This window comes from Anomaloglossus baeobatrachus, chromosome 10 (genome assembly GCF_048569485.1).
Source record: "Anomaloglossus baeobatrachus isolate aAnoBae1 chromosome 10, aAnoBae1.hap1, whole genome shotgun sequence".
NCBI lineage: Eukaryota > Metazoa > Chordata > Amphibia > Anura > Aromobatidae > Anomaloglossus > Anomaloglossus baeobatrachus.
This window is the reverse complement of record NC_134362.1, coordinates 206,269,004-206,293,683: the sequence shown is the minus strand read 5'-3', so window position 1 is coordinate 206,293,683 and position 24,680 is coordinate 206,269,004. Positions and strand designations below refer to the sequence as shown.

The 24,680-nt window shown below is 49.1% G+C and overlaps 1 protein-coding gene across 1 annotated transcript in view; it reads left to right on the top strand.

Moving 5' to 3' along the window:
• The window catches only part of SLC9A5 (solute carrier family 9 member A5), a 93,761-nt gene that overhangs the window by 19,310 nt on the left and 49,771 nt on the right, over positions 1-24,680 (top strand). Inside the window, exons 3-7 of the mRNA XM_075326195.1 lie at positions 2,820-2,983; positions 7,540-7,618; positions 8,738-8,915; positions 12,169-12,389; positions 12,801-13,003. Of these exons, the coding sequence (XP_075182310.1) occupies positions 2,820-2,983; positions 7,540-7,618; positions 8,738-8,915; positions 12,169-12,389; positions 12,801-13,003 (845 nt within the window). The remainder of the gene's footprint in view (positions 1-2,819; positions 2,984-7,539; positions 7,619-8,737; positions 8,916-12,168; positions 12,390-12,800; positions 13,004-24,680) is intronic.

The following is a 24,680-nucleotide window of genomic DNA, read 5'->3' as shown; positions in this document are numbered from 1 at the left end:
TGTATCTAGGCTCATACTGGCCACAAGTGGTGCAGAAGATGTATCTAGGCTCATACTGGCCACAAGTGGTGCAGAGGATGTATCTAGGCTCATACTGGCCACAAGTGGTGCAGAAGATGTATCTAGGCTCATACTGGCCACAAGTGGTGCAGAATATGTATCTAGGCTCATACTGGCCACAAGTGGTGCAGAGAATGTAGCTAGGCTCATACTGGCCACAAGTGGTGCAGAGAATGTATCTAGGCTCATACTGGCCACAAGTGGTGCAGAGAATGTAGCTAGGCTCATACTGGCCACAAGTGGTGCAGAAGATGTATCTAGGCTCATACTGGCCACAAGTGGTGCAGAATATGTATCTAGGCTCATACTGGCCACAAGTGGTGCAGAGAATGTAGCTAGGCTCATACTGGCCACAAGTGGTGCAGAGAATGTAGCTAGGCTCATACTGGCCACAAGTGGTGCAGAGAATGTATCTAGGCTCATGCTGGCCACAAGTGGTGCAGAGGATGTATCTAGGCTCATACTGGCCACAAGTGGTGCAGGGGATGTATCTAGGCTCATACTGGCCACAAGTGGTGCAGAGGATGTATCTAGGCTCATACTGGCCACAAGTGGTGCAGAGGATGTATCTAGGCTCATACTGGCCACAAGTGGTGCAGGGGATGTATCTAGGCTCATACTGGCCACAAGTGGTGCAGAGGATGTATCTAGGCTCATACTGGCCACAAGTGGTGCAGAGGATGTATCTAGGCTCATACTGGCCACAAGTGGTGCAGATACTGTGCTCTGGGTGCGATTGGAAACTGCTTTGCAAAAAGTAGTTTCATCTGTTTTTGGTAAATCCGGGTGATGGCCGATAATACCAGATACGGCTCCCAAAGGGAAAATGCAGCAAATCCTAATTGCACATTAATACATTCAGTCCTGCAAGTCCTAGACCCAAATTGCTGGTACAGGCTGTAGGAAATGTGGCCGACATCCCGTATAATGCGGCTCTATTCATTACCGGACAGATTATGAAGAAATGGAAGTGAGATGGAATTTATGTCTAATAAAAAGGACAGGTGACAAATGACTGCTCCTCACGAGTCCGACTTATCAGACCCAAAGGATCCTGAAAACTAAGGATCACAAAGGGACCGACCACTCGCATTGAAGTAAAAATGGGACCGACTGCTCACATCAAAGAGAAAAAAAAGACCAAACGCTCATATTGAAGTAAAAAAGGGACCAATCACTCACATCGAAGTGAAAAAGGGACGGACCACTCACATCGAAGTGAAAAAGGGACGGATTGCTCACATCGAAGTGAAAAAGGGACAGACCACTCACATCAAAGTGAAAAAGGGACAGACTGCTCACATCGAAGTGAAAAAGGGACAGACTGCTCACATCGAAGTGAAAAAGGGACAGACTGCTCACATCGAAGTGAAAAAGGGACAGACTGCTCACATCGAAGTGAAAAAGGGACAGACTGCTCACATCGAAGTGAAAAAGGGACAGACTGCTCACATTGAAGTGAAAAAGGGACAGACTGATCACATCAAAGTGAAAAATGGATTGACTGCTCACATCAAAGTGAAAAAGGGACAGACTGCTCACATCGAAGTGAAAAAGGGACAGACCACTCAGATCAAAGCGAAAAAGGGACTGACTGCTCACATCGAAGTGAAAAAGGGACAGACTGCTCACATCGAAGTGAAAAAGGGACAGACCACTCACATCAAAGTGAAAAAGGGACAGACTGCTCACATCGAAGTGAAAAAGGGACTGACTGCTCACATCAAAGTGAAAAAGGGACAGACTGATCACATCGAAGTGAAAAATGGATTGACTGCTCACATCAAAGTGAAAAAGGGACTGACTGCTCACATTGAAGTGAAAAAGGGACCAACTGCTGACATCAAAGTAAGAAAGGGACCGACTGCTCTCATCGAAGTGAGAAAAGAGACCAACCACTCACATTGAAGTAAAAAAGGGACCGACCGCTCACATCAAAGTGAAAAAGGGACCGACCACTCACATCAAAGTGAGAAAGGAACTGACTGCTCGCATTGAAGTGAAAAAGGAACTGACCGTTTACATCGAAGTATAAAAGGGACCGACAGCTTACATCGAAGTGAAAAAGAGTGTGACCATTAACACTGAAGTGAATAGAGCGATGCACGTCTCTGGGGTCTCTGCTTTTGGACCCCCGCAGTCTGACATTTCTATTCTGTAGACTGGTGATAAGTGCAGCGTGTAAGATCATTCCTCTTAGAGGGATAATTCATGTCAGACATGAAGCCTTATACAGATGAGTACAGTGCATGGATTCCTGCCTGCAGAGCTGCACTCGCCTGGTGCTGTTCATGTGAGTGCAGCTCTGGAGGCAGAAATCCTTCACACTCAGTGTGGAAACGTCTTTGCCTCATCCCCATGTGGCCTGGAAGTGATGAAGGACAGCGCAGGTCAATAAGTATCGATCGCTGACAATTAATTCCCGGGTCTGTGTCCGTCGCTCCCCGTAAGTGTCGGCAGATTCCAGCAGAGTCTCCGCAGAGCGGTCGCAGGGGGCGACGTGACACAGATTGTTTTTTTTTTTTTTTTCCCGTTGTATGAAGAAAATCTGCCGCATCTTCCAGTAACAGCAAAGTGGAGATGCTACAGAATATCACCCGCATTCTGCAGAATACATGGCTACGTGGCGCGGGGGAAACATGCGCGGCGCGGCAATGCATCCTGCAGATGTCACTGTGTTTCTTTGCGTTGCAGCGGTTGTATGTGATGTGTGCTGCGGAGAATGAACGGCGCCATTATGTGACTTTTCTCTTGTTTAGACCCCCAGGTGGAGGCCGGATTGATGGATTTCCTGCTCTTTGGCAGCCTCATTTCCGCCGTTGACCCCGTCGCTGTGCTGGCCGTGTTTGAGGAGGTTCACGTCAATGAGACCCTGTTTATCATAGTATTCGGGGAATCGCTGCTCAACGACGCCGTCACCGTGGTGCGTGCCTCATTAGTTCTTCCTGGTAAATTTGCAAAAAAAAATGGCTAATTTGGGTGGCAAGGTTTCTATATTATGCTTCAGAGCTGAACTCATAATTCTGCAGACTTCACATCTGAAATCTCCCAGTATTCCCTAATTGTCTATATTGTTCAAGTACAAACAGTGCGCGTACACTTTTGTGGTTTGATGCTTCAGAGCTGAACTCGTAATGCTGCAGACTTCACATCCGAAATATCCCAGTATTCCTTAATTGTCTAAATTGTTCAGGTACAGACAGGGCGCATGCACTCGTGTGGTTTGATGCTTCAGAGCTGAAAGCTGAATTCATAATTCTGCAGACTTCACATCTGAAATCTCCCAGTATTCCTTAATTGTGTAAAATGCACAGGTACAGACAGGACGTGTACACTTATGTGGTTTGATACTTCAGAGCTGAACTCATAGTTCTGCAGACTTCACATCTGAAATCTCCCAGTATTCCCTAATTGTCTATATTGTTCAAGTACAAACAGTGCGCGTACACTTTTGTGGTTTGATGCTTCAGAGCTGAATTCATAATTCTGCAGACTTCACATCTGAAATCTCCCAGTATTCCTTAATTGTCTAAATTGTTCAGGTACAGACAGGGCGCATGCACTCGTGTGGTGTGATGCTTCAGAGCTGAATTCATAATTCTGCAGACTTCACATCTGAAATCTCCCAGTATTGCTTAATTGTGTAAAATGCAAAGGTACAGACAGGACGTGTACACTTATGTGGTTTGATGCTTCAGAGCTGAACTCATAGTTCTGCAGACTTCACATCTGAAATCTCCCATTATTCCTTAATGATATAAAATGCACAGGTACAGACAGGGCGTGTGCACTCGTGTGGTTTATATATTACTGCTCTACGGAGCTGAAAGCAACGCAATGGCAGGGGCATAAGTCACCACAGAAATGGAGAAGGCCGGCCGCACTGTGACCTCAGGAGCACGCCATCATCATAGAGACGGCTCTATGGTAACTGCCGGCAAATGCGTTCAGGATGACAGCAGACGTGTAATCGATATGGCGGCTTTATTTATTTTCTTATGTCTGGAAAGTGATTGTTAGATAATGATCAGCAATCTCAGAACGTCATGGCCCAGAAATGTATTCTTTATCAAGGTATTGCCTTTCCTCTTCTCACTCCAGGAAAGCTGGGTGAGCACAGAGCTGCCATAGTGGTCACCACCCAGCTTTCCTGGACTCCTGAATGGTACCCATGTGTATATATGTAATAGGCGGTGTTGCATTTTGAAGACTCGTGACACCTCCCGCTATCGGAGGCAGTGTCAGCGCCCCCGGCTGGCCCCGACAGCAGCTGCGAGGGACACGCAGGACGCTTCCTCCTCTTGGCTGCACCGTGACAGGATCATTAGCGGGATCAGATGGTGCAAGAGCTGAAAACCAACTGCTGCCGCTGTCAGCGCTCATATCGTGTGCAGCCCGGATCTGCAGCAGATGTATAGTACCGCGCAACGTCGCCTCTCTGTGCTGAAGGGAAGAATATCCCTGTAGTGCCGAAGGTCTCTATCCTGAAAACGGGACCTTGTCTCAACCCGCCCAGAATGGAGAGAGGGGGCCACGATTTATGGATAATTTTTGGATTCCCATTATCAATGTCTACATGCCCAAGATAGGAATATCCCTGTAGTGCCGCAGGTCTCTAGCCTCAAAACAGGCCCTTGTCTCAAGCTGCCTAGACTGTATGTGGGGTCACACTTTTTGGATAATTTTTGGACTTTCCATAAGGGAGAGACGTATATGTGTCAGGTCTCAGAGATGTCCTCTGCTTCTCAATGTCTAAGTGCCCAAGAAAAGTATATCCCTGTAGAGCCGCAGGTCTCTATCTTGAGAACAGGACCTTGTCTCAAGCTGCACAGACTATAGAGGGAGACACACTTGTTGGATAATTTTTGGATTCCCATTATCAATGTCTAAATGTCCAAGACAAGAATATCCCTGTAGTGCTGCAGGTCTCTATTCTGAAAGCAGGAGCTTGTCTCTTGCTGCACAGACTGTATGTGGGGCCACGTTGTTGGATAATTTTTGGACTTCCCATAAGGTAGAGACTTACACATTTGTCAGGTCTCAGAGATGTCGTCTACATCTCAGTGGCTAAATGCCCAGGATAAGAATATCCCTGTAGAGCCGCACGTCTCTATTCTGAAAACAGGACCTTGTCTCAACCCGCCCAGAATGGAGAGGGGGCCACGATGTTGGATAATTTTTGGACTTCCCATTATCAATGTCTAAGTGCCCAAGGTAAGAATATCCCTGTAGTGCCGCAAGTCTCTATACTGAGAATGGGACTTGTCTCAACCACGCAGACCATAGAGGGGGCCATACTTATTGGATAATTTTTGGACTTCCCATAATGGAGAGACTTACATGTGTGTTGGGTCTGAGACTTCATCTGCTTCTCAATGTTTAAGTGCCCAAGAAAAGAATATCCCTGTAGTGCCGCAGGTCTCTATCTTGAGAACGGTACCTTGTCTCAAGTTGCACAAACTGTAGAAGGTGCCATGCTGTATGTGGGGCCACGCTCGTTGGATAATTTTTGGACTTCCCATAAGGTAGAGACTTACACATGTGTCAGGTCTCAGAGATGTCATCTACATCTCAGTAGATAAATGCCAGTATAAGATTATCCCTGTAGAGCCGCAAGTCTCTATCCTGACAACGGGACCTTGTCTCAAGCTGCCTAGACTGTAGAGTGGGCCACGCTTGCTGGATAATTATTGGACTTCCCATTATCAATGTCTAAATGCCCAAGACAAGAATATCCCTGTAGTGCCGCAGGTCTCTATCCTCACAATGGGACCTTGTCTCAAGCTGCTCAGACTGTAGAAGGGGCGACACTTACTGGATAATTTTTGGACTTCCCATAGACGTTAAGGGAGAGACATCATGTGTGTCAGGTCCCAGAGATGTCACCTACATCTCAATGTCTAAATGCCCAAGATAAGAATACCCCTGTAGTGCTGCAGGTCTCTATCCTGACAACGGGACATTGTCTCAAGCTGCTCAGACTGTAGAAAGGGCCACGCTTGTTGGGTAATTTTTGGACTTCCCAAAAGGGAGAGACTTACATGTGTTTTGGGTCTCAAAGAGTTCATCTGCTTCTCAATGTCTAAATGCTCAAAATAAGAATATCCCTGTAGTTCTACAGGTCTCTATCTTGAGAACGAGACCTTGTCTCAAGTTGCCCAGATTGTAGAAAGGGCCACGCTTGTTTTGTAATTTTTGGACTTCTCATAAGGGAGAGACTTACACAAGTCGGGTCCGAGAAATGACATCTGCGTCTCAATGTCTAAATGTCCAAGATAAGAATATCCCTTGTAGTGCCACAGGTCTCTATCCTGAGAACAGGACCTTGTCTCAAGCTGCCAGTACTGTAGAGGGGGCCACACTTATTGGGTAATTTTTGGACTTCCCATAAGGGAGAGACTTACACATGTGATGGGTCCCAGAGATCTTCTCTGCATCTCAATGTCTAAATGCCCAAAATAAGAATATCTCTATGGTAGCACAGGTCTCTATCCAATGAATGGGACCTTGTCTCAAACCGCCCAGACTGTAAAGGGGACTGCACTTGTTGGATAATTTTTGGACTTCCCATAGAAGTTAAGGAAGAGACTTACACATGCGTCAGGCTTAGAGATGTCATCTGCATCTCAATGTCTAAATGCCCAAGATAAGAAAATCTCTAGTGCAGTAAAGAGACTATAGAGGGATAATTTTTGGACTTCCCATAGATGTTAAGGGAGATTCTTAAACATCTCAATGTCTAAATTCCCAGAAGAAGAATATCTCTGCACTGCCGCAGGTCTCTACCCTTAAAATGAGACCCTGTCTCTAGCTGCCCAGACTATAGCGGGGGCTACACTTGACGGGTAATTTTTGGACTTTCCATAAGGGAGAGATTTACACATATATCGTGTCCCAGAGATGATAAGTCTAAAGGCCCAATATAAGAATATCCCTTTTAGTGCAGTAAAGAGATTTCTATCATTGATTTTCTGCGGTCTGTCCATAAAACACGTCAGCTCCTTATTGCGGTATATCTGATTATAGGGCCATTTGTACAGCAGTCGATCGGCGCTCGTTATGGAGCTGTTCAGACAGGCTGATGAATACCGATGGGAACAGGTCGATTGTTAATACCGTACATGGGGCGACGTGCTGCCGAGAATGATGAGTTGTATATCGGTATAAACGATCCAAACAGCAGATGATTGATCCAAACAGCAGATGATCGATCCAAATAGCAGATGATGGAGAGATTTGCTCCTTCATTATTGCATTCGCTCACAGCAATGGAAGGCGTCTCCGAAACGCTCAGAAATTGTCATTTTTGATGTCGGCTTTACTGAAGGCTTATCTCTGAGCTGTGGCTGCGCTCGTCAGCTCTGCTTCATCCGCACGTAATTGCGTTCTCCTTTTTTTTTCAGATTCTTCTTTGTAGGTTTCACCTGTCACTCATTCCTCAGCCCCGGGCGTAATCTGTGACTCTGGTTATTTCCGCAGGTTTTATACAAAGTGTTCAATTCCTTTGTTGAGATGGGACCAAGGAACGTGCAGGCGGCAGATTACCTGAAAGGCGTGGGTGAGTAACTGGTGAACGTGCTGGGAGGAGGAGGAGAAGGTGAGCTGTGACATCACCAATTGTGAATGGTGGATCCAGTGTTATCAACTGTGTATATAGAGGTGTTACCAGTCATTGTTCAGAAGGAGGAAGAAGTGAGCTGGGACATCAACTATTGTGATTGGTGGATCTTGTGTTATCTGCTGTAAATAGAGGTGTTACCAGTCACTGTATAGGAGGGGGAGGTGAACTGTGACACCTATTTTGAATGGTGGATCCTGTGATATCTACTGTATTTAGCTGTTATCCATTATTGTACAGGAGGGGTGGAGGTGAGCTGTGACATCACCTATTATAAATAATGGATCCTGTGATATCTACTGTATATAGAGGTGTGATCAGTCATTGAACAGGAGGAGGTGAGCTGTGACCACCTTTTGTGAATGGTGGATCCTGTATTATCTATTGTATATAGATGGGCTACCAGTCATCGTACAGGAGGGGTAGGTGGTGAGCTGTGCCATCACCTATTATAAATAGTGGATCCTGTGTTATCGTCTGTATACAGAGCTGTTACCAGTCATTGTACAGGAGGAGGTGAGCTGTGACATCACCTATTGTGAATGGTGGATCCTGTGTTATCAGTCAGCACAGGGGGTGTCCCCGATCCTGCAGATAGCGGATAATGTCTTGTAATAGTGGATATTACGTAGTTACAGAGGTAGAAAACAGCCGCCGTCATCTACTTCACCTTCCTCCCCCAATTACACATCTCATCACTAAATCCTATATAACACACAGTGCTGCGCTGAGGAAATCAATAGTTACATCGGGCGAAAAATAGCAAAATAAAATGGATAGAGCCTATAGTGAGGACACTTATAGAAACTGCAGGGGAGACCGGTCAGGTGGGGGGCACCATGGGGCCAAATAAGTTCCCTTTAAATAGGGAACCCATAAATTTAAAGGGGAGCCCATATACCTATGGCCATGTCCAGTGCAGTGTATGGGATCACTTATATTAAGGGGTCGCAATGTGACATAATACATGGGGGGCATAAGGGGGTCCTGGAGCGTCCGCTGTGTCTGGTCTTCTCTCCTTTCTTCTTTCCTTACCTCTCGCCCTCCTGTTCCCCGCAGGCTCCTTCTTCGTTGTCAGTCTCGGAGGCACGGCCGTTGGTTTGGTTTTTGCTTTTTTACTGGCCCTCATCACCCGGTTCACCAAGCGAGTCCGGATCATCGAGCCGCTGTTCATCTTCCTGATCGTGTACCTGGCCCACCTCACCGCCGAGATGGTGTCGCTGTCCTCCATATTGGCGTAAGTGCTAAATATCGGGTCCGGTCCATCATCCTGTGTTCTCACGTCTTCTCTTTTCCGGGCTCGGAATGTTCAGATTCTTTCAACTGATTCATCATTTGCAACATTTGAAAAAGTCGCCACATTTTTGTGCCCGTCTCCCCCAATCTGGATCCACCTCGTCCTGTGCCCATCTCCCCCGATCCAGATCCGCCCCGTCCTGTGCCTGTCTCCCCCGATCCGGATCCGCCCCGTCCTGTGCCCATCTCTCCGGATCCGCCCCGTCCTGTGCCCATCTCTCCGGATCCGCCCCGTCCTGTGCCTGTCTCCCCCGATCCGGATCCGCCCCGTCCTGTGCCCGTCTCCCCCGATCCGCCCCGTCCTGTGCCCGTCTCCCCCGATCCGGATCCGCCCCGTCCTGTGCCCGTCTCCCCCGATCCGGATCCGCCCCGTCCTGTGCCCGTCTCCCCCGATCCGGATCCGCCCCGTCCTGTGCCCGTCTCCCCCGATCCGGATCCGCCCCGTCCTGTGCCCGTCTCCCCCGATCCGGATCTGCCCCGTCCTGGGCCCGTCTCCCCCGTTCCGGATCCGCCCCGTCCTGTGCCTGTCTCCCCCGATCCGGATCCGCCCCGTCCTGTGCCCATCTCTCCGGATCCGCCCCGTCCTGTGCCTGTCTCCCCCGATCCGGATCTGCCCCGTCCTGTGCCCGTCTCCCCGATCCGCCCCGTCCTGTGCCCGTCTCCCCCGATCCGGATCCGCCCCGTCCTGTGCCCGTCTCCCCCGATCCGGATCTGCCCCGTCCTGTTCCCGTCTCCCCCGATCCGGATCCGCCCCGTCCTGTGCCCGTCTCCCCTGATCTGGATCCGCCCCGTCCTGTGCCCGTCTCCCCCGATTCGGATCCGCCCTGTCCTGTGCCTGTCTCCCCCGATCCGGATCCGCCCCGTCCTGTGCCCGTCTCCCCCGATCCGGATCCGCCCCGTCCTGTGCCCGTCTCCCCCGATCCGGATCCGCCCCGTCCTGTGCCCGTCTCCCCCGATCCGGATCCGCCCCGTCCTGTGTTTTTATGTCTGAAATCTTTGCATATTTTACCAAAATCTTGCGACTTTTTGCAATGAAAAGTACCAAAAGAAATGAAAAAAATGCAGAGAATTTTATTTTTTGCAACAAATTCATAAACCCCCTGCACTAATGTGAAGAATAAGTCAATAAACCCCCGAATGATGGCTCTGGCCCTTTTATCGCAGTCAGACTATTTTACATCCCGGGGATCGGACGCAGCAGATTTTTGGGCTCCCGTTTTGCTGACGCTGATGACGGGATTTGGGCCGTGAGATTGCAAATGGCAGAACCAGGGCAGATGACGGCGGATTCATGGCACTGCTCCTGTGCACGGGCGCGGATGTGATGACTGCGGGAAACCTAATGGATTTGGCCTTTGTTTTACCTGTCACTTTGTGTCAACTGTGCAATGTCCATATATAAAGGAGGATGCGCTCAGCAGAGCCGAGGAGGCGCCAGGTGTCAGGAAAATGTAGCACAAGTTAAAGTGCGCTATGACTGGCGGTGTCGGTGCGGCTCTGATATAATCCATGAGGATGAGCGTGGCCTGGAGTGTGATGTGGGGGCCGCTCCCTCCCGTCGTCCCCCGCTTCTCTTTGTTTTCTCGCTGCCCCTGTACAGAGGAGCTGAGTCACGATGTGAGGAGGACGAGGTGAGATGAAGGCTCCTCAGTGACTCATCAGTGGCCGGCTCCTGAGAGGAGAATACAAAGTGATGGCAGCCGCAGTCCACCCCGCTACTGCCCCTGCAGTCTGCCCTGCTGCTGCCCCCCGCAGTCCGCCCTGCTGCTGCCCCCCCGCAGTTCGCAATGCTGCTGCCCCCCGCAGTCCGCCCTGCTGCCTCTGCAGTCTGCCCCGCTGCTACCCACATAGTCTGCCCCGCTGCTGCCCCCGCAGTTCGCCCCGCTGCTGCCCCAGCAGTCCGCCCTGCTGCTGCCCCCGCAGTCTGCCCTGCTGCTGCCCCCGCAGTCTGCCCTGCTGCTGCCCCCGCAGTCTGCCCCGCTGCTGCCCCCGCAGTCTGCCCCGCTGCTGTCCCCGCAGTCCGCCCTGCTACTACCCCCCGCAGTCCGCCCCGCTGCTACCCCCCGCAGTCCGCCCCGCTGCTACCCCCCGCAGTCCGCCCCGCTGCTACCCCCCCGCAGTCCGCCCCGCTGCTGCCCCCGCATTCCGCCCCGCTGCTGCCCCCGCAGTCCATCCCGCTGCTGCTCCTGCAGTCCGCCCCGCTGCTACCCCCCGCAGTCCGCCCCGCTGCTGCCCCTGCAGTCCGCCCCGCTGCTGCCCCTGCAGTCCGCCCTGCTGCTGCCCCCACAGTCCACCTTGCTGCTGCCCCCACAGTCTGCCCTCCTGCTGCCCCCCACAGTCTGCCCCGCTGCTGCCCCCACAGTCCACCTTGCTGCTGCCCCCACAGTCTGCCCTCCTGCTGCTGCCCCCACAGTCTGCCCTCCTGCTGCTGCCCCTGCAGTCCGCCCCGCTGCTGCCCCTGCAGTCCGCCCCGCTGCTGCCCCCGCAGTCCACCCTGCTGCTGCCCCCACAGTCCACCCTGCTGCTGCCCCCACAGTCCACCCTGCTGCTGCCCCCACAGTCCACCCTTCTGCTGCCCCCACAGTCCACCCTGCTGCTGCCCCCACAGTCCCACCCTGCTGCTGCCCCCACAGGCCGCCCTCCTGCTGCCCCCCACAGTCCACCCTGCTGCTGCTGCCCCCGCAGTCTGCCCTGCTGCTGCCCCCCGCAGTCTATTACTCCTAGGATTAATCCAGTGTACAAGGAAATGTTCTGGAAATCTCATGTGTCTTAATCTTTGCTGTCAGTGACTGCTCGGACGGCTGTAGACCATTCACTGACAGCAAGCAGAGGTCCTGAAAACCAGGACTCGCAGCAGTTATCACATACGGATCAGATCTGTCGCTGTCCTCGTCGTCGGCAGATTTTGGGGCTTTGTAGAAATTCACTATTTGGATAAAAAAAAAGTTAAAAATTGAACTTTCTGGATTTTTATTTTTAGGGAATAATACATTGGTGCCTTAGATAATTGTGATGTTGCAGCGCCATCTAGTGGTGACTTTGGAAATGACAGTTTATATTAATGTTGGTACAGTGCACGGCGTGGTGGTTTGTGTTTTTATTTTTTGGATAATTATCGGTGCTGGGATTTGTAGTTCTCCTTGCAGTGCATTATGCAGGTAATAACGCCGGCGTCTCCGATGTCCACGGCGCAGGGTGACCTTCTGTGGTTTGTGCTGCAAGAAATACGTGGAAGCCAACATCTCCAACAAGTCCCGGACCACCGTCAAGTACACGATGAAGACGCTGGCCAGCAGCTCCGAGACCATCATCTTCATCTTCCTGGGGATTTCAGCCGTGGACACATCTAAGTGGACGTGGGACACGGCCCTGGTCCTGTCCACGCTCCTCTTCACCTTCGTGTTCAGGGCTGTGGGTGAGTTTTTACATATTCAGGCTTCAGAGCTGAACTCTCCGAGTGTTCCCTCCCCCTCTTATATCCATATGGAGCTTTCTCTGATCATTTGCACTGACGGACATAAAAAAATAATTCCCCCCTTCAATATAGGAAGGTATTTAAGTTGTTTGAGACAATCTTGCTGGACCTGCGGTCATGTGACCATTTGTACCATACATTGCAGTGCATGTGCACTGCTATGTATAGCAAATATCACAGTCTCCTAGAAGGCCGGCCATGGACTGGTTTTCACAGGAGTACCGTGATGACAGATACAGAGGTCTTTAGTAGAACCCATAAGTGCCCCAAATATAGTTGGGAAGGGGTTAAACATGTTCCCATAGATGACAATGAACACAATATTGATTAATACCGCCTCTTGTGTCCCAGGCGTGGTGCTGCAGACGGGCGTATTAAACCGCTTCCGGCTCCTCCCGCTGGACAGGATCGATCAGGTGGTAATGTCATATGGCGGCCTCCGGGGGGCAGTCGCCTTCGCTCTCGTCATCTTACTGGACGGGAGAAAAGTGAAGGCTAAAGACTATTTCGTGGCCACGACAATCGTGGTTGTATTCTTCACCGTCATGTTCCAGGTGGGTGACGCCTCTTGTTTTATGGTCTCTGGGTAAATGGCTGATACTTCTACATAAAGTATAAGATAAAGACACAAAGAGCAGAAAGTAAAGAGAAAATAACTAAAGGGACAAGGGAACGATTCTGTAAAAAAAAAACCCCAAAAAGCCGTCCCACAGGGTGGACCCCAACTCTTATAGATCACCTCTGTACGCGCCGGTAGGCCTCAAAATTAATGAGGCGAGAGCAGGACCCCGACCTGACTCCTCAACACCGGCCCAAGAGACGCTGAACAGACAAAGCGCACAGAGTAAAAGGGGGGTGGGGGGTCTACACCCTGAATGTACAAAGCCCGAAAAACCAAGGAAATGAGCCGCGAGATAATGGCCACAGTGTGAATGTGCACCTACACCAACATGTGTTCTGCCTCATTTCTTTGATTTACTTTTAATTATATTACGTTTAATTATATAATAAAACTTCATAAAAAGTGCAGTTACCATGCAGATAAATTACTGATCCTGAGCTACCTCCTGTATTATACTCCAGAGCTGCACTCACTATTCTGCTGGTGCAGTCACTGTGTACATACATTACTGATCCTGAGTTACCTCCTGTATTATACTCCAGAGCTGCACTCCCTATTCTGCTGGTGCAGTCACTGTGTACATACATTACATTACTGATCCTGAGTTACCTCCTGTATTATACTCCAGAGCTGCACTCACTATTCTGCTGGTGCAGTCACTGTGTACATACATTACATTACTGATCCTGAGTTCCCTCCTGTACTATACTCCAGAGCTGCACTCACTATTCTGCTGGTGCAGTCACTGTGTACATACATTACTGATCCTGAGTTCCCTCCTGTACTATACTCCAGAGCTGCACTCACTATTCTGCTGGTGCAGTCACTGTGTACATACATTACTGATCCTGAGTTACCTCCTGCATTATGCTCCAGAGCTGCACTCTCTATTGTTGTACATGTCTCTTCCTGTGTTGGTCTCTGCAGATTCCTGTGGTGTGTGGCTGGTTATATTATTTTCTGCCTCCTGTCGGTGATATTCGCTGTGAGGTCTCGTCCACTCTTTATATACCAGTGACCGGTGATTAGTGGATATAATTAGCTCGGACATGTATTAGCTTTGTGTTGTGTGTTGGGACTCGTCAGTGAATGGGAGATTCTGTAACCACCAAGAACTCGCAGCCGATCTGGCGCGGCCCCGGGGAGTCTCGGATGTTTGTCCTTCATCGTTGCTGATGCTTTATACTTCCTATAGCCCCTCATTATACGTAATGGCTCTCGGTGCCAATGATCACGAGTCTATGGTGGTCTCATACTGTACTTTGTCATGTTTGGTGCCGGACCATGGAGGGAAATCCATAGCAAGCTCCCAATATACAGCTGGGGGATTTATTTTCTATATACACAGTTAGGTCCAGAAATATTTGGACAGTGACACAAGTTTTGTTATTTTAGCTGTTTACAAAAACATGTTCAGAAATACAATTCTATATATAATATGGGCTGAAAGTGCACACTCCCAGCTGCAATATGAGAGTTTTCACATCCAAATCGGAGAAAGGGTTTAGGAATCATAGCTCTGTAATGCATAGCCTCCTCTTTTTCAAGGGACCAAAAGTAATTGGACAAGGGACTCTAAGGGCTGCAATTAACTCTGAAGGTGTCTCCCTCATTAACCTGTAATCAATGAAGTAGTTAAAAGGTCTGGGGTTGATTACAGGTGTGTGGTTTTGCATTTGGAAGCTGTTGCTGTGACCAGACAACATGCGGTCTAAGGAACTCTCAATTGAGGTGAAGCAGAACATCCTGAGGCTGAAAAAAAAGAAAAAATCCATCAGAGAGATAGCAGACATGCTTGGAGTAGCAAAATCAACAGTCGGGTACATTCTGAGAAAAAAGGAATTGACTGGTGAGCTTGGGAACTCAAAAAGGCCTGGGCGTCCACGGATGACAACAGTGGTGGATGATCGCCGCATACTTTCTTTGGTGAAGAAGAACCCGTTCACAACATCAACTGAAGTCCAGAACACTCTCAGTGAAGTAGGTGTATCTGTCTCTAAGTCAACAGTAAAGAGAAGACTCCATGAAAGTAAATACAAAGGGTTCACATCTAGATGCAAACCATTCATCAATTCCAAAAATAGACAGGCCAGAGTTACATTTGCTGAAAAACACCTCATGAAGCCAGCTCAGTTCTGGAAAAGTATTCTATGGACAGATGAGACCAAGATCAACCTGTACCAGAATGATGGGAAGAAAAAAGTTTGGAGAAGAAAGGGAACGGCACATGATCCAAGGCACACCACATCCTCTGTAAAACATGGTGGAGGCAACGTGATGGCATGGGCATGCATGGCTTTCAATGGCACTGGGTCACTTGTGTTTATTGATGACATAACAGCAGACAAGAGTAGCCGGAAGAATTCTGAAGTGTACCGGGATATACTTTCAGCCCAGATTCAGCCAAATGCCGCAAAGTTGATCGGACGGCGCTTCATAGTACAGATGGACAATGACCCCAAGCATACAGCCAAAGCTACCCAGGAGTTCATGAGTGCAAAAAAGTGGAACATTCTGCAATGGCCAAGTCAATCACCAGATCTTAACCCAATTGAGCATGCATTTCACTTGCTCAAATCCAGACTTAAGACGGAAAGACCCACAAACAAGCAAGACCTGAAGGCTGCGGCTGTAAAGGCCTGGCAAAGCATTAAGAAGGAGGAAACCCAGCGTTTGGTGACGTCCATGGGTTCCAGACTTAAGGCAGTGATTGCCTCCAAAGGATTCGCAACAAAATATTGAAAATAAAAATATTTTGTTTGGGTTTGGTTTATTTGTCCAATTACTTTTGACCTCCTAAAATGTGGAGTGTTTGTAAAGAAATGTGACAATTCCTACAATTTCTATCAGATATTTTTGTTCAAACCTTCAAATTAAACGTTACAATCTGCACTTGAATTCTGTTGTAGAGGTTTCATTTCAAATCCAATGTGGTGGCATGCAGAGCCCAACTCGCCAAAATTGTGTCACTGGCCAAAGATTTCTGGACCTAACTGTATATACACACACACAGACAGAGACACACACACACATATATATATATATATATATATATATATACAGGGCTGTATTTTGCCTTTGTGCTGCCCTAGGCACTTTAAGTGGTCGCGCCCCTTAGTGACAACGTAAAACTGAGTTTTCGCACTCGACATCTGTTTAAGGCAGATCTACTCTGTAAAACACTTTAAAAGTATCAATGAGAAATGAAGGGCACTAACCCCCCCCCCAATGGGGATCACCACGGGCACATCAAAACATAGCATGAGTATAAAATATTCCCACCGTCCCCACTTATATACTGTGACTGTGACACTGCCCCTAATAAACTACACACCGCCCTCCCTTATAAATTATACCCACCACACCTTCCTCAATTATGAAATATGATCTGCACATTGACCTCACATCATGCTGCCCCCTCCTCACAATGTCCCATGCATGCTGCCCCCCTCCTCACAATGTCCCATGCATGCTGCCCCCCTCCTCACAATGTCCCATGCATGCTGCCCCCCTCCTCACAATGTCCCATGCATGCTGCCCCCCTCCTCACAATGTCCCATGCATGCTGCCCCCCTCCTCACAATGTCCCATGCATGCTGCCCCCTCCTCACAATGTCCCATGCATGCTGCCCCCCTCCTCACAATGTCCCATGCATGCTGCCCCCCTCCTCACAATGTCCCATGCATGCTGCCCCCCTCCTCACAATGTCCCATGCATGCTGCCCCCCTCCTCACAATGTCCCATGCATGCTGCCCCCCTCCTCACAATGTCCCATGCATGCTGCCCCCTCCTCACAATGTCCCATGCATGCTGCCCCCTCCTCACAATGTCCCATGCATGCTGCCCCCTCCTCACAATGTCCCATGCATGCTGCCCCCTCCTCACAATGTCCCATGCATGCTGCCCCCTCCTCACAGTGTCCCATGCATGCTGCCCCCTCCTCACAATGCCCCATGCATGCTGCCCCCTCCTCACAATGTCCCATGCATGCTGCCCCCTCCTCACAATGTCCCATGCATGCTGACCCCTCCTCACAATGTCCCATGCATGCTGCCCCCTCCTCACAGTGTCCCATGCATGCTGCCCCCTCCTCACAATGTCCCATGCATGCTGCCCCTCTCCATGAGCTCCTAATGCTGCCTTACTCTTTTCCATAATGACACCTCCATGCTGCCCCATTCATCATACTAAGACCACCACACTAGCGCGTATGCTGAGACCCCCCCCCCCCACACACACACTACCCCACTCTTGATATTGACTCCCCTACATTGCTCCACTCCATACTGAGCCCACACATGCTGCCCCTTCTCCATAATGAGCTCCCAATGCTGCCCCCCTCTTATTCTGAGTCCCTACACTCCACCCATCGATTTTGTCATTGCACTATCCCTCAACCCTTGTCCTCTGTCTGTAGCATTGGCCCCTCTCTCCCATTCCCCCAGCAGCAGCCTCCCCCCCAGCCTCAGCCTCTCTCTCCCCCCAGCCTCAGCCTCTCTCTCCCCCCAGCCTCCCCCCCCAGCCTCAGCCTCTCTCCCCCCAGCCTCCCCCCCAGCCTCAGCCTCTCTCCCCCCAGCCTCTCCCCAGCCTCTCTCTCCCCCCAGCCTCCCCCCCAGCCTCTCTCTCCCCCCAGCCTCTCTCTCCCCCCAGCCTCTCTCTCCCCCCAGCCTCTCTCTCCCCCCAGCCTCTCCCCAGCCTCTCTCTCCCCCCAGCCTCCCCCCAGCCTCTCTCTCCCCCCAGCCTCCCCCCAGCCTCTCTCTCCCCCCAGCCTCAGCCTCTCTCTCCCCCCAGCCTCCCCCCCAGCCTCCGCCTCTCTCTCCCCCCAGCCTCTCCCCCCAGCCTCCCCCCCCCAGCCTCTCTCTCCCCCAGCCTCTCTCCCCCCAGCCTCTCTCTCCCCCCAGCCTCCCCCCAGCCTCTCTCCCCCCAGCCTCTCTCTCCCCCCAGCCTCTCCCCAGCCTCTCTCTCCCCCCAGCCTCCCCCCCGCCTCTCTCCCCCCAGCCTCCCCCCCAGCCTCTCTCACCCCCCAGCCTCTCTCTCCCCCCAGCCTCCCCCCCGCCTCTCTCCCAGCCTCTCTCCCCCCAGCCTCCCTCCCAGCCTCCCCCCCAGCCTCTCTCTCCCCCCAGCCTCCCCCCCAGCCTCTCTCCCCCCAACCTCTCTCTCCCCCCAGCCTCCCCCCCAGCCTCTCTCTCCCCCCAGCCTCCCCCCAACCTCTCTCCCCCCAGCCTCCCCCCCAGCCTCTCTCTCCCCCCAGCCTCCCCCCCAGCCTCCCCCCAACCTCTCTCTCCCCCCAGCCTCCCCCCCAGCCTCTCTCTCCCCCCAGCCTCCCCCCAACCTCTCTCTCCCCCCAGCCTCCCCCCCAGCCTCTCTCTCCCCCCAGCCTCCCCCCCAGCCTCCCCCCAACCTCTCTCTCCCCCCAGCCTCCCCCCCAGCCTCTCTCCCCCCAGCCTCCCCCCAACCTCTCTCTCCCCCCAGCCTCCCCCCCAGCCTCTCTCCCCCCAGCCTCCCCCCCAGCCTCAGCCTCTCTCTCTTCCCAGCCTCCCCCCCAGCCTCAGCCTCTCTCTTTCCCAGCCTCCCCCCCAGCCTCAGCCTCTCTCTCTTCCCAGCCTCCCCCCAGCCTCTCTCTTTTCCCAGCCTCCCCCCAGCCTCTCTCTTTTCCCAGCCAAAAAGAGGCATCGCAACGATCATCAACTAACCTGTAAGGTGCCCATACATTCTAGGCTCTGCCTGCTCCGGTGCCTGCTGCCCTGCTCTGCTGATTATCCTCTTCTGGCTGGCTCCGGCTCCAGTCGCGTCCTCCTCCGCGGCGTGTGTCGTTGTCTGCTGCATTGGACGCTGCAGCACGGGGCAGTGAGCTGATTGGCGCGCCCGCGCGCCTCTGACCCGGAAGTGCAGGCGCTGGAACTTCCGGGGTTAATCAGCTCACTATCAAGAGACAGAGGTGCGCCTTTCCTCCCTCTCACCCCCCCCCCCTCGAGAACACAGCGAAGTGCAACGGAGGGAGGGGCGGGGATGTAAAAAAAAAAAAAAAAAAATTATATATATTTATTTATTTTTTTTTTTTTTTGCTGCCAGAAAGTGCCGCCCCCCCCGCAACGTGCCGCCCTAGGCACCGGACCACGGGTGCCTAGTGGCAAATACGGCCCTGTATATATATATATATATATATATACACACACACACACACACACACACACACACACACATATATATATATATATATATATATATATATATATATACACACACATATATATATATACACACACACACACACACACACACACACATATATATATATATATATATATATATATACACACACTATTCTACAGCTAATTAATGATAGTCCTGTAGTTCAACAAATTGCCACTAGGTGGCAGAATCTGCTTAGTCTTTTCCCCATTGATGGAATTCCATATTTTTTGGCCTTTTTTGTGCTGATGGGGATCTATAGCTCCGTGTGTGGTGCATCCTGGGAGAAATCGCTCTATACCTGTCTGCGGTGATTAGTGAGAGTCTTCTGTTTGTAATTTGTATAAGACATCCTGTGACTGATGGTAAATGCACAGGTACGGTCCACACGTGGATGCTGGAGAGGAGCTGCGGTCTGTGAGCAATAAATATCAGTCTCCAGAGCCGTGAGTGTAAGGAGCCGGCAGCCCCTGGACTCGTCTGCCGGGAGCACGCAGAAGCCGTCACCTCCGCAATCTGAGGACGTGACTCCTCCGAGCCCATCACTTACAGAGGTGCTGACCCAAAAGAGGGCATCTACAGTTAGGTCCAGAAATCTTTGGCCAGTGACACAATTTTGGCGAGTTGGGCTCTGCATGCCACCACATTGGATTTGAAATGAAACCTCTACAACAGAATTCAAGTGCAGATTGTAACGTTTAATTTGAAGGTTTGAACAAAAATATCTGATAGAAATTGTAGGAATTGTCACATTTCTTTACAAACACTCCACATTTTAGGAGGTCAAAAGTAATTGGACAAATAAACCAAACCCAAACAACATATTTTTATTTTCAATATTTTGTTGCGAATCCTTTGGAGGCAATCACTGCCTTAAGTCTGGAACCCATGGACATCACCAAACGCTGGGTTTCCTCCTTCTTAATGCTTTGCCAGGCCTTTACAGACGCAGCCTTCAGGTCTTGCTTGTTTGTGGGTCTTTCCGTCTTAAGTCTGGATTTGAGCAAGTGAAATGCATGCTCAATTGGGTTAAGATCTGGTGATTGACTTGGCCATTGCAGAATGTTCCACTTTTTGCACTCATGAACTCCTGGGTAGCTTTGGCTGTATGCTTGGGGTCATTGTCCATCTGTACTATGAAGCGCCGTCCGATCAACTTTGCGGCATTTGGCTGAATCTGGGCTGAAAGTATATCCCGGTACACTTCAGAATTCATCCGGCTACTCTTGTCTGCTGTTATGTCATCAATAAACACAAGTGACCCAGTGCCATTGAAAGCCATGCATGCCCATGCCATCACGTGGCCTCCACCATGTTTTACAGAGGATGTGGTGTGCCTTGGATCATGCGCCGTTCCCTTTCTTCTCCACACTTTTTTCTTCCCATCATTCTGGTACAGGTTGATCTTGGTCTCATCTGTACATAGAATACTTTTCCAGAACTGAGCCGGCTTCATGAGGTGTTTTTCAGCAAATGTAACTCTGGCCTGTCTATTTTTGGAATTGATGAATGGTTTGCATCTAGATGTGAACCCTTTGTATTTACTTTCATGGAGTCTTCTCTTTACTGGTGACTTAGAGACAGATACACCTACTTCACTGAGAGTGTTCTGGACTTCAGTTGATGTTGTGAACGGGTTCTTCTTCACCAAAGAAAGTATGCGGCGATCATCCACCACTGTTGTCATCCGTGGACGCCCAGGCCTTTTTGAGTTACCAAGCTCACCAGTCAATTCCTTTTTTCTCAGAATGTACCCGACTGTTGATTTTGTTACTCCAAGCATGTCTGCTATCTCTCTGATGGATTTTTTCTTTTTTTTCAGCCTCAGGATGTTCTGCTTCACCTCAATTGAGAGTTCCTTAGACCGCATGTTCTCTGGTCACAGCAACAGCTTCCAAATGCAAAACCACACACCTGTAATCAACCCCAGACCTTTTAACTACTTCATTGATTACAGGTTAACGAGGGAGACGCCTTCAGAGTTAATTGCAGCCCTTAGAGTCCCTTGTCCAATTACTTTTGGTCCCTTGAAAAAGAGGAGGCTATGCATTACAGAGCTATGATTCCTAAACCCTTTCTCCGATTTGGATGTGAAAACTCTCATATTGCAGCTGGGAGTCTGCACTTTCAGCCCATATTATATATAGAATTGTATTTCTGAACATGTTTTTGTAAACAGCTAAAATAACAAAACTTGTGTCACTGTCCAAATATTTCTGGACCTAACTGTATTGACTGCTGGGGGTTAATGGGGTCCTATAGACCATTTCACGTTTGTGATGGCAGCAATGCATGAACCAAATGGATGCTGCAAAATATGATGTGAAACCACCAGAAAATTCCTACATGTTTGAGTATCCTGTATTCTGGATTATTGGATGGCTTTAGGCTGTGCATTCTGGATTATTGGATGGTATTAGGCTGTGCATTCAGGATTATTTGTTGGTTATAGGCTGTGAATTCTGGATTATTGGATGGCTTTAGGCTGTGCATTCTGGATTATTGGATGTCTTTAGGCTGTGCATTCTGGCTTATTGGATGGCTTTAGGCTGTGCATTCTGGATTGATGGATGGCTTTTGGCTGTGCATTCTGGATTATTGGATGTATTTTGGCTATTCATTCTGGATTATTGGATGGCTTTAGGCTGTGTATTCTAGATTATTGGATGGCTTTAGGCTGTGCATTCCGGATTATTGGATGGTTTTAGGCTGTGCATTCTGGATTATTGCATGCTTTAGGCTGTGCATTATGGATTATTGGATGGCTTTAGGCTGTGTATTCTGGATTAATGGATGGCTTTAGGCTGTGCATTCTGGATTATTGGATGGCTTTATGCTGTGTTTTCTGGATTATTGGACGGCTTTAGGCTGTGTATTCTGGATTATTGGATGGCTTTAGGCTGTGCATTCTGGATTATTGGGTGCTTTAGGCTGTGTATTCTGGATTAATGGATGGCTTTAGGCTGTGTATTCTGGATTATTGGATGGCTTTAGGCTGTGCATTCTGAATTATTGGATGTCTTTAGGCTGTGCATTCTGGATTATTGGATGGCTTTAGGCTGTGCATTCTGGATTGATGGATGGCTTTTGGCTGTGCATTCTGGATTATTGGATGTATTTTGGCTATTCATTCTGGATTATTGGATGGCTTCAGGATGTTTGTTCTGGATTATTGGATGACTTTAGGCTGTATATTCTGGATTATTGAATGACTTTTGGCTGTACAATCTGTATCATTGGATGGCTTTAGGCTGTTTATTCTGGAATATTGGATGGCTTTAGGCTGTGTATTCTGGATTATTGGATGACTTTAGACTGCATTCTGGATTATTGGATGACCTTAGGCTGTGCATTCTGGATTATTGGATGACCTTAGGCTGTGCATTCTGGATTATTGGATGACCTTAGGCTGTGCATTCTGGATCATTGGATGGCTTTAGGCTGTGCATTCTGGATTATTGGATCACTTTAGACTGCATTCTGGATTATTGGATGACTTTTGGCTGTACAATCTGTATCATTGGATGGCTTTAGGCTGTGTATTCTGGATTATTGGATGACCTTAGGCTGTGCATTCTGGATCATTGGATGGCTTTAGGCTGTGCATTCTGGATTATTGGATCACTTTAGACTGCATTCTGGATTATTGGATGACTTTTGGCTGTACAATCTATCATTGGATGGCTTTAGGCTGTGTATTCTGGATTATTGGATGGTTTAGGCTGTGCATTCTGGATTATTGGATGCTCTAGGCTGTGTATTCTGGATTATTGGATGGCTTCAGGATGTGTATTCTGGATTATTGGATGACTTTAGGCTGCATATTCTGGATTATTGGATGACTTTAGGCTGCATATTCTGGATTATTGGATGGTTTAGGCTGTGCATTCTGGATTATTGGATGCTCTAGGCTGTGTATTCTGGATTATTGGATGGCTTTAGGCTGTGCATTCTGGATTATTGGATGCTCTAGGCTGTATATTCTGGATTATTGGATGGCTTTAGGCTGTGCATTCTGGATTATTGGATGGCTTCAGGATGTGTACACTGGGGGTTAATGGGGTCCTATAGACCATTTCACGTTTGTGATGGCAGCAATGCATGAACCAAATGGATGCTGCAAAATATGATGTGAAACCACCAGAAAATTCCTACATGTTTGAGTATCCTGTATTCTGGATTATTGGATGGCTTTAGGCTGTGCATTCTGGATTATTGGATGGTATTAGGCTGTGCATTCAGGATTATTTGTTGGTTATAGGCTGTGAATTCTGGATTATTGGATGGCTTTAGGCTGTGCATTCTGGATTATTGGATGTCTTTAGGCTGTGCATTCTGGCTTATTGGATGGCTTTAGGCTGTGCATTCTGGATTGATGGATGGCTTTTGGCTGTGCATTCTGGATTATTGGATGTATTTTGGCTATTCATTCTGGATTATTGGATGGCTTTAGGCTGTGTATTCTAGATTATTGGATGGCTTTAGGCTGTGCATTCCGGATTATTGGATGGTTTTAGGCTGTGCATTCTGGATTATTGCATGCTTTAGGCTGTGCATTATGGATTATTGGATGGCTTTAGGCTGTGTATTCTGGATTAATGGATGGCTTTAGGCTGTGCATTCTGGATTATTGCATGCTTTAGGCTGTGCATTATGGATTATTGGATGGCTTTAGGCTGTGTATTCTGGATTAATGGATGGCTTTAGGCTGTGCATTCTGGATTATTGGATGGCTTTATGCTGTGTTTTCTGGATTATTGGACGGCTTTAGGCTGTGTATTCTGGATTATTGGATGGCTTTAGGCTGTGCATTCTGGATTATTGGGTGCTTTAGGCTGTGTATTCTGGATTAATGGATGGCTTTAGGCTGTGTATTCTGGATTATTGGATGGCTTTAGGCTGTGCATTCTGAATTATTGGATGTCTTTAGGCTGTGCATTCTGGATTATTGGATGGCTTTAGGCTGTGCATTCTGGATTGATGGATGGCTTTTGGCTGTGCATTCTGGATTATTGGATGTATTTTGGCTATTCATTCTGGATTATTGGATGGCTTCAGGATGTTTGTTCTGGATTATTGGATGACTTTAGGCTGTATATTCTGGATTATTGAATGACTTTTGGCTGTACAATCTGTATCATTGGATGGCTTTAGGCTGTTTATTCTGGAATATTGGATGGCTTTAGGCTGTGTATTCTGGATTATTGGATGACTTTAGACTGCATTCTGGATTATTGGATGACCTTAGGCTGTGCATTCTGGATTATTGGATGACCTTAGGCTGTGCATTCTGGATTATTGGATGACCTTAGGCTGTGCATTCTGGATTATTGGATGACCTTAGGCTGTGCATTCTGGATTATTGGATGACTTTTGGCTGTACAATCTGTATCATTGGATGGCTTTAGGCTGTGTA